A 14,385-nucleotide genomic window follows, 5' to 3' on the forward strand; every position below is an offset into this window, starting at 1 on the left:
TTAAGTTTTCTTCAACAAACGGTCAGCTTAAAGCACTTTATGAATATAAGTAGATTGCAGAGATGAAGAAAGGACATAACATAATTTCGCCTTGGAGAGTCAGGGTTTTATTCCTTGCTGTATTGCATTAGTTCCTCCTCTCCAATGATTGCCATCAGAAAGATTCCCTCTCTGTTCTTCCCTCATCCCAGGAGATGATGTATATGTGGAATGGATTCACAGTCCTAGGCAAGCGGAAGGAACTGCTAGAAGGGACTCTGGACACCCTGACACAGGCAGAGAAGCGACTACAAGAGGCACCAGGTAACAGGCTGATTCCATACACATTTCAAAAGGGGAAGACAGGTAACACATACACATATAGATTAAATGAATCCTCAATACACTTCTTGTCATATCTTTCCCCCCTCCCCCCAATAATCACATGTGATGTGATGTGTTCAGAGACTTGCAGAACTGAAACTGCAGTAGTTGTGCCTGTCTGAATGGACAGAGATTAAAGACCATGATAAAAGCCTTAGAAATGTTTTCCTACTTAAACTCCTCTTAGTTTTCAAGTCCTTGTTATAGACAGCAGTCATAATTTGAGATCTAGATCTAGAAACCTCACTCCATTGAGGTTAAAATATTTTCATATTAGGACACAGTTCTAACTCATATTCCTCCATCCCTGGATGTAAGATCAGGGGCTTTTTGTATAAGGCCTGCCACACAATCACCTTTGGGACGCGTTATGAATAGGCAGGAAGTTCTTATGAAGAGGGGCACCCTTGCATCCCCTTTTACCAGCAGCATTAAAGTATGAATGATAAACTGGTGGCCATCCAGATGTTTTTGAACTCCAACTAGGGGGGAATAAGGGTGAGTATCCTTACACACAGAAGGTTTCTAAACTGTTGGATGCCCAATATTACATTGTAGTAAACACATGCTATTTATGCTTTAAAGAAGTTTTTGTAGCATTTTTAAGTACATGACTTTCCTGGTTAGTCTTTTTTAGTTGGACTCCACTTCCCATCACCCCAGTGATCAGGGCTAAAGGGAGCTGGAAGGACATGGGTTCCTCTTCCTTTAGAAAATTTTTAAAATTAAATATCTCCACCCAGTAGTTATAATATCACACACACACACACCCCTATACATAAAAAATTACATTATCACAATATTTAGTTTTTGTTATTTTGTAATATATCTTACAATACAAATCATATAATACAAATAATTTGTTATATAAAATATATAATTCTGATGCTATGCATTATTTCAATCTGATCTTCTTTATCCTCTCAGTTTCCTTGTCTTCTATTTCTTTTCCTTCAGTTTCTTCATCTTACAACATTTCCCATTTCTGTACTACTTTCCTCATCTCTCCTTTGACCTTCTTACCCAATTTCCTTTCTATATCTTTCATTTCATTTTACATCTCCCTCTTCTTTTCCTAATTCCTCTTAACTCTTGAATTTTCCTCACCTTCTCCCTATACCTGCACATATCTTCACTTCACATTCTTTTACCCTCTCCAACTTTCTTTAGTCTTCCAACAGACTAGTGAAGATGGGTTGGGTTCTTCTTCCCAGGAAGCAATTGTCACCTTAGTGGTATGGACACACACCTTAAGAGGCATTGGAATAAAGCATTATCTGGTTTGCTTGATTGATCTCTCTGTTGTGTTCATTTCTTCCCTTTTCCTGCTCATGCCATACTCTCAGCCAATGAGTACCAGGTAGATGACCAATGTCTGGTGCTCCTCCTCAAAGGTCTAGTACTGAAGCACTTGCACAGTTCGGCTGAGGCTGAGGCCTGTTTCAGTGCTGTTCATGGCAGGTGAGCTACTCTAAAGTTTCCAGTCTCTTGGGAGGGGGATATTGATTGGGTTTTGGGGTGCAGGAGGATTTGAAGTGATGCAGTTTCTGTAATATTTTCCCACTGAAAATGTGGAGGTGACAAAAGGCACAGAGATGATGGTGAAGGAGCAAGGGCACTATACTAATTTGTTGTTCCTATACTATATGTCGCATACCTGCTTGTCTCCTCCATCTGTAAAATACTGGAAGGCATTAAAAAGACAAATAAATAGGTCCTAGAATAAACCTGGAAGCCAAGGTGACTAAATTGAGGCTGTCATACTTTGACCACATCATGAGAAGTCAAGACATTAGAAAAGACAATGATCCTGGGGAAGGCAGAGGGCAGTAGAAAGAGAGGAAGACTGCATGCCAGATGGATAGACTCAGTCAGGGAGACCATGGGCCAGAGCCTGCAGGATCTGAGCACAGAGGCAGAAAATAGGAGGCATCTCATTCACAGAGTTGCCATGAGTTGAGATAGACGTGAAGTCAGGTAACATTCAACAATGATATATGTCCTGTATATGCTTGCCTCTTCCATCTGTAAAAGCCATGAAGGCATTAAATCTGTGGTTGGAAGAGGGAAAACTGAAGATGGCTCAACCTTGAATGGTTGTCTAGAAGAGGGAGTTTCAGCAAGTGTTGTTTGTCAAAAATAACCAGGCACTAGCTATGGCTGTTGAAATTCCCTCTTCTGCACAACCGTTGCAGGTACAGGAGCTCTCTTCAGTTTCCACTCTGGCAATCCAAGGTTATCTCCAAATAGTCAAAGCAAGGAACATATTACATCAGTTACCCCCTCACATTCTTCAACTACTCCAGCACTTGGTCAGGGTGATCAGGCATCCTCCTTTTTGAAGGCATGTCCTACATTTCAATCTTCTGTCCAGGAAGAATTTAAAAATGTCCTCCATTTTGAGCGTGACTAAGAAGTATGACTTTACATATATATATGATTCTGTAATGTTCTACATTTTTCTTGAATATCCTACATTTTGCAGTGCCTTGTCCTCCTTTGTGGTTAGGACATCTGATCACCCTGCACTTGTTTCAGTGTGGTCTGGACCACTCCTTTAAAAAAATGTTTTATGTGTTTAGCTGTTTATTTATGTTCTTCTGCAAGCAACTGAAATATCATTTTGGTATTTATTCCAAGCAGTCTTGCATTATCTTCTTGTCTGATTATCCACCTACAGTGAGAAGAAGATCCGGTATGATCACTACTTGGTGCCCAATGCGCTTTTGGAGTTGAGCCTGCTGTGTGTGGCACAAGGTCGGAACGAAGAAGCTGTGCAGCTGCTCCGTCGGGCCAAGTAAGTGCACAGCCCTCCTATCCCATAAAGCGTTGCTCTGTGGAAGAGGGGGCACTTATGCAGAAGTTCTTACTATCTAGGAATGTAATAACATTTGAGAATTTAAAGATATAGCTGTGTTAGTTTGGAAAATCAATATCCAAAAGAATCTTGTAGCACCTTTGAGACTAACTGAAAGAAAGAAGGTGGTAGCATGAGCTTTCATAGACTTCAGCCTGCTTATTCAGTTGCTTCGTTTGGAGTGGAGAATCCAGAGACAAACCTGTGTATGTCTGTCTCTTAATTCTATACTCCAAAACATGAAGTAGTAGGCTGAAATCTGTGAAAGCTTATGCTATTAACATTTAAGAAGATATGCTAATTGATGGAGAAGGAATATGAACCTTGCTTGCCATCCTGCCAAACAGGCAGCCATTATTTTCCTGACCTAACTAGTACACAAGAATTAACCAGTAGCAGAAAACATACAACCCCATCAATAAGTGATCTTCTTTGTGTAAGAAACTCTATTTTGAAACTTTAATCATAGTTCTATAAAGCCAAACTGAATATACTTCGTAGACTGCCTAATAAAAGACGAGCAAAGTTGCTTGCTTTGCAAATTTTCTACTGAGTGCATGACTTGGGTTTCTTGGAGTACTGCTGAGGTTACTTTAAATGCAGATTTTGAACTATTTTTAAGTGAGTATTGAATACTCAATTCTGTATCTCTTTGTATGTAACGTGACAGCTATTTAGTGCTTCTCTCAACAGGAACCACTACAAGAACTACTCAATGGAGTCACGGACACTGTTCAGGATCCATGCTGTATTGTCCAAACTCAAGGCCAGCCAGGAAGAAAATGGTGCAGATGGAGCCAGTCCTTCCTAGGGAATCAATGAGACAGACGGCTATTCTTATGAATTCTTATGAATGCCTGGACCAAAGAGAGAATCTGCCAAAGTACAAGAGCTTGGGATGCTGTCTCTTTCCATAGGTGGATCTACATGGAGGCCTATGTATTTTCATCAGTTATGCTACTTGGCTATCAGTCTACTGTTTGATACTTGGTATGAGGGAAAGGACGCTCTTTACCTATCTGGATTTCAGCTCTCAAGACCAGGGAGCAGCTGGGGAAATATTGCTTGGTAATTAATGAAGTTGAAAGGAGATGTCTGTCTTCATTAATCAATCTCCTCTCTCAGGATCCTTCAAATGAGGACTAAGCCCGCTTCCAGTCTCATGATAATTTGGGAATAGACTGAAAAGATACAGTGCTCCCCACGTAACCTTTTTGGTTTTCTCTTTAGTCTTTGTTAGCCATTCCTTTTCTGCCCTCCCTTCTTCTCTGCTTCTTTGCTCAAGAAGTCTCACACTATACCAAGGTGGCCCTTATCATTGCACTGGTACTGAACTTAAAAGAGTGCAGCAACTTAGCAAAGACTCTCACTTTCGACTGGAAACTGTGTTTATCTCAAGTACTGGAAACTCTACTCTCTGCTGTGGCCTTCTCTTTTACAAAAGTGCAGGGAGGGGTTGCTTTTAAAGAAAACTCATTGGGTTGGTACCCATTCAAAGGACCTTTTTTTATCTTGTACCAGAAAAGGGAAAACAAGCTGTTTATTGGCCCTTAAGGTTTACAGGTTCAGGCTCTTAAAGCAGGACAACAGATTGTCAATATACACATGCAGATGGGTGAATAGTTTAAAGACTTTCTGAATGAAACCTCAAGTAGTAGCAGCTAGGCCTCAGAAACAGCTGTTTCTGAATCCTCTCAAACAGCAAGAGAAGTATGGACCGACTCCTTCCGTTGTTCTAGTGAAGACTCAGCACTTGCTCTTGTGTGTGAAGTTTTTAGTGCAGATCATCTTAAAACTGTTGGGCTTCTTATCTGAATCGTGTACCTTTGAGCCAATTTATTTCATTAGCCTATAGGAGTGAGTTCTGCAGATTCGTGACAGCATTCAAACACCATGCACACACATTTGAACTGTGTTAGATACTACTCTTCCTGCAGTACAGCAGATCTTGTGCACACAGTGGAAATGATTTGCCATGTATTTTATTTACTCAGGGGTGCTAATTAAGCAGTGTATTGAAACCTGTGTGAAAGAGCCTGAATTGGCTCCTTGCAATTTTAGCATTGCTCATTCTAAAAGCACTTAGGTTGTAAAGTAATTTATAAAGTTGCATGCATGGTAGCAGAGCAGGAAGGCACGAATGGGGGGAAGTTTCATGTACCCCCTACTCCCATGTTGTTGGGTCACTGCAGTCTTCAGAAGTCATTGCCCTTGTTAAATGGGTCCTTTAGAAAATCCCTTGCTATGGAAGGAAGTCATGGTGTTCTGAAAGCGCTCTCTCTTGCTGCTTTCATTGGCTCTTTTCCCTTTCCCTAATCTGTTGCTTCATAAACAGAAATATTTAGGGGGAGCAACTGAAGTCTATTCACTCAAATGGCACTTTGTGTGGCACTAGGTCACATTACAGCAGTACTTAACCTAATAGTATATGAAGGTACAGGCCTTTCATTTATGAGCCAGATGAGATGAGGACTGAAGGTCTAAGAAAAGGTAAGGACTGATTGTCTTTGATTCATGATTACTATAGCTTGATTTCCCTTCTTCTCTGTATGTAACCTGCCTTGCCACTGCTACCTTTTAGAGTACTTTGAAATGCCTGCTTTTTGCTAATTCATGGAAACCATTCACAAATGTCTGCCTAGTGAAGGTTACTCCTATTTCTTGCATGTCCTCCACAGTTTAACCCATCTAAAAATCTCATTTCAAATGGATAAATAGCATTCATGCATCATGACTGGATGCTAATTTGGAACACACACAACAGGAATTTGGCATAATCTGGAACAGACAGAGTTTTGCAACACCTTAAGTTTTATTTGGCATGAGGTATCACAGGCAGTGGTATTTCATTTGATGCAGTCAGCATTGGGCTGCTGTCTTTGAAAGTTTGTCAAATCTTAGTCGCTCATACTTTTGTTACTTTGGTTGCAAGAGACAACACAGATACCTTTCATGGGGTTTATGACAGAGGCATCTAGATTATACTATACATAAATTTTATTGTAGATGAAAGTGTACTACAAGAGATGTTCTGAAACGGGGAGAGATGCAAACAATGTAGTCCTTGTGAGAATTTCAGAATAGGTATTGGAAGATTAGCAGTAAACTGTGAGGAGTCAAATGCCAGAATGACTCCATTTATATTAACTCTACCTCGCTGGTGTTGCAAACTGCTAATACAGTGACAGGTCCAGCCTTAGGATAGCTGTTCTCTGCCTTATATAAATTCTGTATAACCTGTTTTGTATAGCACTCCTAACTGCTTGCAATTTAATCCCCACACACACCACTTCTATCCCTTCTCTTTTGGCAGTGTCATGAACTGTAACTTGGCCCAGAAAGTGCCTCTTTCCCCTGCTCCAAGCCACTTGTACAATCAACAATGAAATCCCACTTGAGCATGGTCCTGAACTACTCCAAAAAGAACAATCCAGGACTCCTGAGCACATGCAAAACTTTTAATGGGTGGTGGTGGGAGATAGTAGGAAGAGACCATGCAGGAATTCACAATCAAAGCAGTTTTATTATGACATGTAGACTGCACTAAATCCCTACTATTTGTACAATAAGAACCTGGGCCTTGTAGTATGAATGCATATGAGAAAAGGTGTTGTTTTGCAATGTGAGATTAAGGAGTTATTACATGATCTAAGTGATAACCCCATCCAGTTGTCATTCATCAGGAGTTTTAGGCACTCCTTGCTGCCAACTGATTATTAAACTGAAGTTGTTATAACTCTTGGATAAAGTCACATTACAAAATGAGCTGCATTTCTTGCCAGATTAACAAGGAGTAACTCACTGCTACAGTTTAGAACCTTGAGCACATCTCACATAAAAGAATAAAAACATTCACACAGATCACTGTTGCTGCTACCACCAAAAAAAGGATAAAAGGTTCTAGCTAAAAACAAAACATGTTAATAACTGAATTATAATTTTGGTCTTTTAGCTGTTGAGAGAAATCTTTGTTCCATCACTAGCTGATTTCAATTTTCACAAATGTATGTAAAATAAAAATAATTTATAGAGAGATTTTGTTACTCTTAACAAAACATGAAAATTGGGTGTGTGTGTGTGTGTGTTAAAGGTATTCATCCCATCCATAAAAAGATGATGACATAACAGCATGCCAGGAAAGAAATGATACAGAGCCTACTTTATCCCTCGTGCTTGTAGCTGCAGCTGGAAAGGTGACCAAATTCACTATAAGACGGCCCCACACTGGAAAGATAGAATGGAGACTAACAGGGCTTTAACTTATGCTCTCTTCCCTCATCTACTTAGCTATTTTTAAGGCAAACTATGTTGGTAAGTGTGTTCGTGATCAGGGGCTTATTTCTTTCAAATAATTTAATTTTTCTTTTCCACCTTTCCATACTCAGATCAAATGAAGATTGCTTTTAGACAAAATTCAGTACTTCCCATGAATCTTTACATTTGTGCCACTAGAGGGAGGCCGATTACCATGTTAGAAGCTCCTTTGGGCTCGCCCACTGCAGAAACAGAACCAGCATACAGACCTTTCCAGCTGAACAGTGAGGTGGAGAGGACAACACACAACCTGCCTTTTGCAGGATGCCACACTTCACACAGGCCTTTGCTGTGGCTACAATAGTACAGTGAGAGAGCTGTAGCTAGCAGGCTGGGATTCATTCAGAAAGAACAGCGTTTGCAGCTCTGTTAAAGTGGCCATTTCAACAGCTGAAGATTTTAAAACATACAAGCATCTGCTCAGGGATGGTGGTAGATTTCAAACCAGAGGCACAGCTGTTTGTGTTTTGGCAGAAGGTAATTTGGCTAGCTGAGAGAGTTATCCCAGCTGTGTAGAATGGTGTAAGAAACATGCCAGGATTCAGTCCAGCTTCTCCTACCTGCTATCAGCCTACATGGTGGAAGGTGCTGGCATCAAGACAGACAACGAAGAGGGGGAAGATGTACCAGAGCTCAGACACACAATGCTACTGTAATGGCAGAATCTATCATAGTAGCATACATTTCTCCTGAACTACTCACAACACTACAGCTGAGAAGTAAAAAATGGTCAAGTAGTGTGTGAAAAAAAAAATACCAAGGTTTATCACTTTGGCCTACTTGAAGGGCTCCCAGTTAGACTGCCAGACTCAATAACAAACCGTATTTCTCTGCTTTAAATAGCTGCACTGAAGGAATAATGTCAGGAGACAGTTTCTCTCGCCATTGTGCAATGATGAATGAAGGTCTGGCTCTAAAGATACATCCTCCTGTGCAACTATTAAGACACAAACTCCTTGTTCCAAGTTGAATTTGGCAGTGTTAATTCAGTAAATGCACCAAGCTAAGGGTCTGTTGGTCAGAGTCTCTTAGGATTATACTTTGGGAGTGGGGACTCCCTAAACACTGCGATTTAACTAATGAGTTATTTTTTATAATCCCAGAAAACCAAAATTAATACACCAGATATGTTTATTAAATTGCATACAATATATTGGCCAGCCTGTAAGTATAATCCAAGGCAGAATACAGCACTGGCACAGCAGCAGCTATTATCAATCCTCAGAATCCATTGGCAAAAAAGACAAAGCTTTCAATGCCATTTATCAGGGATGCTGACCCTCATTTGGTCAGACATCAATAGTCAAAAGATCTAGAATATTTTCTACGTCAATGGGATCCACAGCTGCAGAAGATCAGGTTTTGCAATAAATGAACTAGGCCTCTGGGAATCATGTGGGGCTGTTACCTAAAGTCACTGCCTGGAGGTTGTATTTATTTCAGGAAGACTCAGCAGTCTGTGTAACCTGGTGGTGCAAGACCTCTGTAGTAGCAACCGCCTCGTGTGTGTCTTGAGCAGAAGCAACAGCCGGACCTTCTGCTGCTTTTTTGGCTAAGGTCTCCTCTCTACGCTGCTTCTTCAACAGCTTCTGCTCCTTCCGTCTAGCCTTCTCCATCTCTTGCACCATCTCTTGGAACTGGGGGCTACGGTGGTCCAAGTTGTAGCCAAATCGCTCACGGGCCTCAGCCAGTAGGCGCTGCCGCCACTCTTTTTCTTCTAGCTCCTTGGCTTTGCGCAGAGCCTTCTCCTGCTGCCACTCTGCTATCATTTGGGGCATCTTGGCCATTTTGGCAGCAATGAGCTCCTCTCTATAAAGGGAGAAAAAACAATGTCAAAAACTTCTGGCTTCCTTAAAGCAGTGGACAAAAAAGAGGGTCTCTCTGGATGCTTCCTGAATTTATTTTCTTGTATCATTAGAGTGCTGTAGTGGATTGAGCACTGGACTAGACTCTGGAAACCAGGGTTCAAATCCTGACTTGGCCATGGAAACCCACTGGGTGAGTCAGAGGAAGGCAAAGGCAAACCCTCTGTGCAGAAACTTGCCATGAAAGCCCCATGACAGGTTTACCTTAGGGTAAACTTGAAGACACACATCATCAGCAACAACAATCATTAGACTTTCTCACCCTGGTAATGCCCAGTTGTATCAGATTTGCCTGCTGCAACTCTGATCCATCCTTAGGACATCTTTCTTGGGACAATGGGAGTTGTAATCCCAGATATTTGGAGGGACTAGTGTATACATCTGCCATAAGAAATAAAAATGTGGTATATGCCCACAAGCAATGTTCTGTAATTTTTGACAAACCAAAAGTTATAGTTGCCAGGTTCTTCCCCATTCCTGACTTGATAGAGGCAAATGCCCTCACCCATCAGCAAAGGCGGCTCCCCCAATATGTTCTGTGGTACAGGCAGGCTGGAGACAGGGACATACCAGTTTGGTCCTGCATGGCTAAAGCACTGTAGGGGATTGGGCTACAACAGCTTCACTCCCATAAATTTGTGTATTTAAACTGTTCAGTCCACATGATGTCCCATACCCCAGTCTACAGTTGTTAGAGATCAATCCCTCCCAGCTCTCCTCCCAAGACTGGTGGCTACTGGTGGGTTGCTTCAAAGCTTCTGGGACAACACCATCTCACTTCTGGAGCTTCAGAGTTGAGAGGAAGGTTTGATGTTCACCATGTCCAAGTAGATCTGCTGGCTACACTTAGACTTGCAGAAAGTGTTTCCACCCTAAACCATTCATAAGAAAGAACCTATGTAGGTTAACCACTATAAACAACAGCCTCAAGTTTTACTCCCATTAATTTGTGTAATTAAACTGTTCAATCCACATGATGTCCCATACTCCCCTCTAAATTTGTTGAAAGCATAAGACAAAACACTTCATTGAACACTTCTCATGTTTGGTCATACTATTTCCTCAACAGCTGGTTCACTTCTCTAGGATCAACGTGGTCACTTCCGGCAGAGCCTTCTCAGAGCTCTTACCCCACAACGGGAATCTGGAGTGAGTTTGGCATGAAACACGTGACTATGTTCCTGAAATAGTTAAAGATTTCCCATACCTTGGCTCAAACAATGATCAGAATGGAGACTGACGTCAAGAAATCAGATTAGGAATGGGAAGGGCAACCATGAAAGAGCCAGACAAAATCCTAAATGTAAAGATATACAGCTGAACACTAAAATTAGAATTGTTCAAGCCACTCTCTTCCCTATTACCATGTATGGCTGTAAGAGCTGGGCAGTGAAGAAAGCAGATAGGAAGAAAACTAATTCATTTGAAATATGATGCAGGAGAAGAGTGCTGAGGATACTGTGGACAGACAAAAAGATAAACAAATGGGTCCTAGAACAGATCAAGCCTGAAATATCCCCAGAGGCCAAGATGATAAAGTTGAGGTTGTCATACTTTGGCCACATCATGAGAAGGCAAGGCTCATTAGAAAAGACAATGATGCTGGTGAAGTGAAGAAAGAGGAAGGCCACTTGCTAGATGAATGGACTCAATCTGAGAGACCATGGGCCTAAGCCTGCAGGATTTGAGCAGGGAGGAAGAGGACAGGGGGGCTTGGGGACATCTCAGTCACAAGATCACCATGAGTCAAGATCGACTCGAAAGCAGCTAACAACAAGTTCCTTTTCAAACATGAAGAATATGTCTTTTAGCATGCTCCTGGTTAAATGATCCTGATTATAAAGATTACAGGACAGGTCACTTATTATGCAACATCCAGAAACCACTGTCCAAATAAGCAAAATGCTTCCAGATTTAAAGATTGATTAATTCTTTCTCATCAAAGAAAGAATTAAGGAATCAAGACTTTCTCACCCTGTCACCTGCCTCCTTCTCTTTTCTCCTAGTCCTGAAATAAATTTCACTGATACAGTCAAACGCTTAACTAGCTTTTTCTCACCAGCTAGCAACCAGAGGTCCATTCACACCACACCATTTATAGCACTATTATTCCACCTGAACTACCTAGTTTCCATTCAATTGGATCCTGGGATCTGCAGTGGTTTGCACATGGGACTAGGACTCTGGAGACTAAGATCTGAATCCCTCCATATTACCGCACTGCCTTCTTATAGTGCTGCTATTCCACTTTTCCTGCTCTGGCTGCCTCCTGTTGCATTCTGGGGTTTGTAGTTCAGTGAGGCCTAAGAGGCCTAGCTGAAAATTCTACATGCCCCTCCTTAAACTGCAAATCCCAGAATGCAACAGGAGGCAGCCAGAGCAGGGAAACTCACTGAGTGACCATGAGCAAGTGACACTCTCTGAGCCTCAGAGGAAAGCAATGGCAAATTTCCACAATCTGAATATATCTTGCCAAGAAAACCCCATGACTGTGCCACCTTAGGGTTGCCATAGGTCAGGAATGATCTAAAGGCACACAACTATTTAGATGAGACCATCAGAGAGCTTATTGGAGTGCCTCTGACCAAACTACAAACCCTAGGAATGCAACAGGAGACAGCATGGCAGTGAAAGTGGAATAACAGTGCTATAATTCTGTTAGATGCGTGGGCCCCAGGTCTTGCCTCCACTGCTTTGTGCTCCAACTGACTCTCATAGTCTTCAAATAAGGTTGTACTTGGCATACCACACACTGCCTGAGTGTGTAATGGCCATAGCAAAACCCATGAGAGGTTCACCTTAGGGTCACCATAAATCAGAAACGACTTGAATGGCTATGAAACCCACTTGGGCATGTCACACTCTCTCAGCCTCAGTGGAAGGCACTGACAAACCTCCTCTGAACCAATCTTGCCAAGAAAACCTCACAATAGGTTTGCCATAGGTCAGACACAAATTGAAGGCACACAACACACACACACATATATGTGCTGTGTATGGCCATGAAACCCATTGGGTGGCCCTGGGCAAGTCACACTCTCTCAGGCACTGACAAACCTCCCCTGAATGGTTCTTGCCAAGAATACCCCAAAAGAGGTTTGCCTTAGGGTCTCCATAAGGAGGAGAAGAATTAAAGGGAACACAACATCCACCCATATATGTGTGTGTGCTGTATATGGCCAGGAAACCCACTGGGGATGACCTTGGGCAAGTTACACTCTCTCAGCCTCAGGGGAAGGCACTGGCAAAACCCCTCTGAAGAAAACTGCATGAGACGCTTGCTTTAGGATCGCCGGGAGTCAGAAACGACTTGAAGGCACACAACATACACACATATATGTGTATTGTGTATGCCCACTTGGGGAAGTCACACTCTTTCAGCCTCAGGGGAAGGCAATGGCTAACCCCCTCTGAACAAATCTTGCCAAGAAAACCCCACGGCAGGTTTGCTTTAGGGGTCGCCATAAGTCAGAAATGACTTGAAGGCACGCAACACACACACACACACACACACACGTGTGTATGCTGTGTATAGTTATGAAACCCAGTTGTGGGTTAAGTCACACTGTCTCAGCCTCAGGGGAAGACTGGCAAAGCCCCTCTGAACAACTCTTGCCAAGGAAACCCCATGATAGGTTCGCCATAGCTCAGACACAGCTTGGAGGCACAGAACACACACACACGTGTGTGTGTGCTGTGTATGGCCATGAAACCCACTGGGGGAGACCTTGGGCAAGTCACACTCTCTCAGCCTCAGAGAAGGCACTGGCAAACCCCTCTGAAGAAATCTTGCCAAGAAAGCAGCAGGAGAGGCTCGCCTTAGGGTCGCCATGAGTCAGGAGCGACTGGAATTACTTTCCTGCAGAAAAAGGGGGCAGGAGCAGTATTTCCAAAGGAAAGGGGCCAAGATATTCGAAACGTGGGCTTCCTTCTTCGCCCCTTCCGCCTCTCCCTCACCTCTGCCGGGCCTTGGCTTTCTCCTCCTGCTCCTTGGCCTCGAGGGCCGCCTCCATCTCCCTCAGGGACGGGTACCAAGCCCTCTCCTCTTCCTCCATCTCCTTCAGCTGCTCCGGACTAGGCCAAAGCCTGCCTGGATTGACCCCGGAGGCCGCCCCATAGCGCCCGAACAGCTTGGCTTCGTAGGCCGCCGTCAGCTGCCAAGCCGGCGTCTTAGGGTTGTCTGGATCCGGCCGGTAGACTCCTCCGAGCTGCAGCTTCAACGGCTTCGCGTGGTAAAACCGGGCGCCCTTCCCAAACGCTAAGCGGCTAGCCTGGGCCGCCATCTTGGAGCAGCCTTCGCAGCGGCTCAGGACGTAAAGAGCCGCCATCTTGGAGCCAGGCTCCTCCCAGTGGGCGGGGCTATCTCGGGGTCCGCCACCATTTTGGAGTCAATTTGCTCGCCGCCTCCATTTTGGAGCGTTACGTCACCAGCACAGAGGCTGCTGGCCAATGACGGGGCGGGGTTTTTTTTCCTCGTAGAGATAGAAAAGGTTAGAGACTGAGAGATGCGAACATAGAGATAGAAAAGCTTAGAGCAATGGGACTTTCCGCAAAAGTGTGGTTTTACGCTTTTGTTGTTTGTTTGTTTGTTTGTTGTTGTTGTTGTTGTGTGCCTTCAAGTTGTTTCCAACTTAAGGCTGTGACCCTATTTTGGGGTTTTCTTGGCAAGGTTTCTCCAGAGGAGGGCTTGCCATGGCCATCCTTTGAGGCTGAGACAGTGTGACTTGCCCAAGGTCTCCTATTAGATTTCCATGGCCAGCCAGGATTTGAACCCTGGTCTTTCAGTGTCCTAGTCCCACACTCAAACCACTATTTATTCTTTTAAATGTATTTTAAACGTTTTTATCTTTTTAAAGCTATATTTTATTCTTTTTTTATATGCAATCTGTTTTATGTTGTAACAATTTTAATTCTGTTGTAAGGTAACACTTTTCTGTGTTTTTAACTGGACTGTTTTTAGCCTTGGTTTTTTATTATATATATATA

The 14,385-nt window shown here is 42.9% G+C and overlaps 2 protein-coding genes across 2 annotated transcripts in view; one reads left to right on the forward strand and one right to left on the reverse strand.

Moving 5' to 3' along the window:
* LOC149323102 (tetratricopeptide repeat protein 39A-like) overlaps window positions 1-6,635 on the forward strand; it is a 46,500-nt gene extending 39,865 nt beyond the window's left edge. Inside the window, exons 15-18 of the mRNA XM_089487354.1 lie at window positions 192-303; window positions 1,710-1,824; window positions 3,044-3,160; window positions 3,914-6,635. Coding sequence (XP_089343480.1) covers window positions 192-303; window positions 1,710-1,824; window positions 3,044-3,160; window positions 3,914-4,031 — 462 coding nt within the window. The 3' untranslated portion in view covers window positions 4,032-6,635. The remainder of the gene's footprint in view (window positions 1-191; window positions 304-1,709; window positions 1,825-3,043; window positions 3,161-3,913) is intronic.
* Window positions 6,636-8,647: 2,012 nt separating this feature from the next.
* On the reverse strand, window positions 8,648-13,801 carry LOC149323103 (large ribosomal subunit protein mL64-like). The gene is made up of 2 exons (XM_089487367.1): window positions 13,357-13,801; window positions 8,648-9,343 (listed from the first exon to the last, which is right to left on the reverse strand). The coding sequence occupies exons 1-2, from the start codon at window positions 13,725-13,727 to the stop codon at window positions 8,974-8,976; spliced, it is 741 nt and encodes a 246-aa protein (XP_089343493.1). The 5' UTR covers window positions 13,728-13,801; the 3' UTR covers window positions 8,648-8,973.
* Window positions 13,802-14,385: the final 584 nt, after the last annotated feature.

Source organism: Sceloporus occidentalis, unplaced genomic scaffold (assembly GCF_023333645.1).
Source record: "Sceloporus occidentalis isolate IW3139 unplaced genomic scaffold, rSceOcc1.0.p SCAF_1, whole genome shotgun sequence".
In the NCBI taxonomy this organism is placed as follows: Eukaryota; Metazoa; Chordata; class Lepidosauria; order Squamata; family Phrynosomatidae; genus Sceloporus; species Sceloporus occidentalis.

Bases quoted from the DNA above. Each gene is read 5' to 3' on its own strand.
- LOC149323103 (XM_089487367.1), bottom strand. From the start codon at position 13,727: ATGGCGGCTCTTTACGTCCTGAGCCGCTGCGAAGGCTGCTCCAAGATG. The intron at 9,344-13,356 runs GTGAGGGAGAGG...CTCCCTTTATAG, and splicing joins AAAGCCAAGGCCCGGCAGAG to AGAGGAGCTCATTGCTGCCA.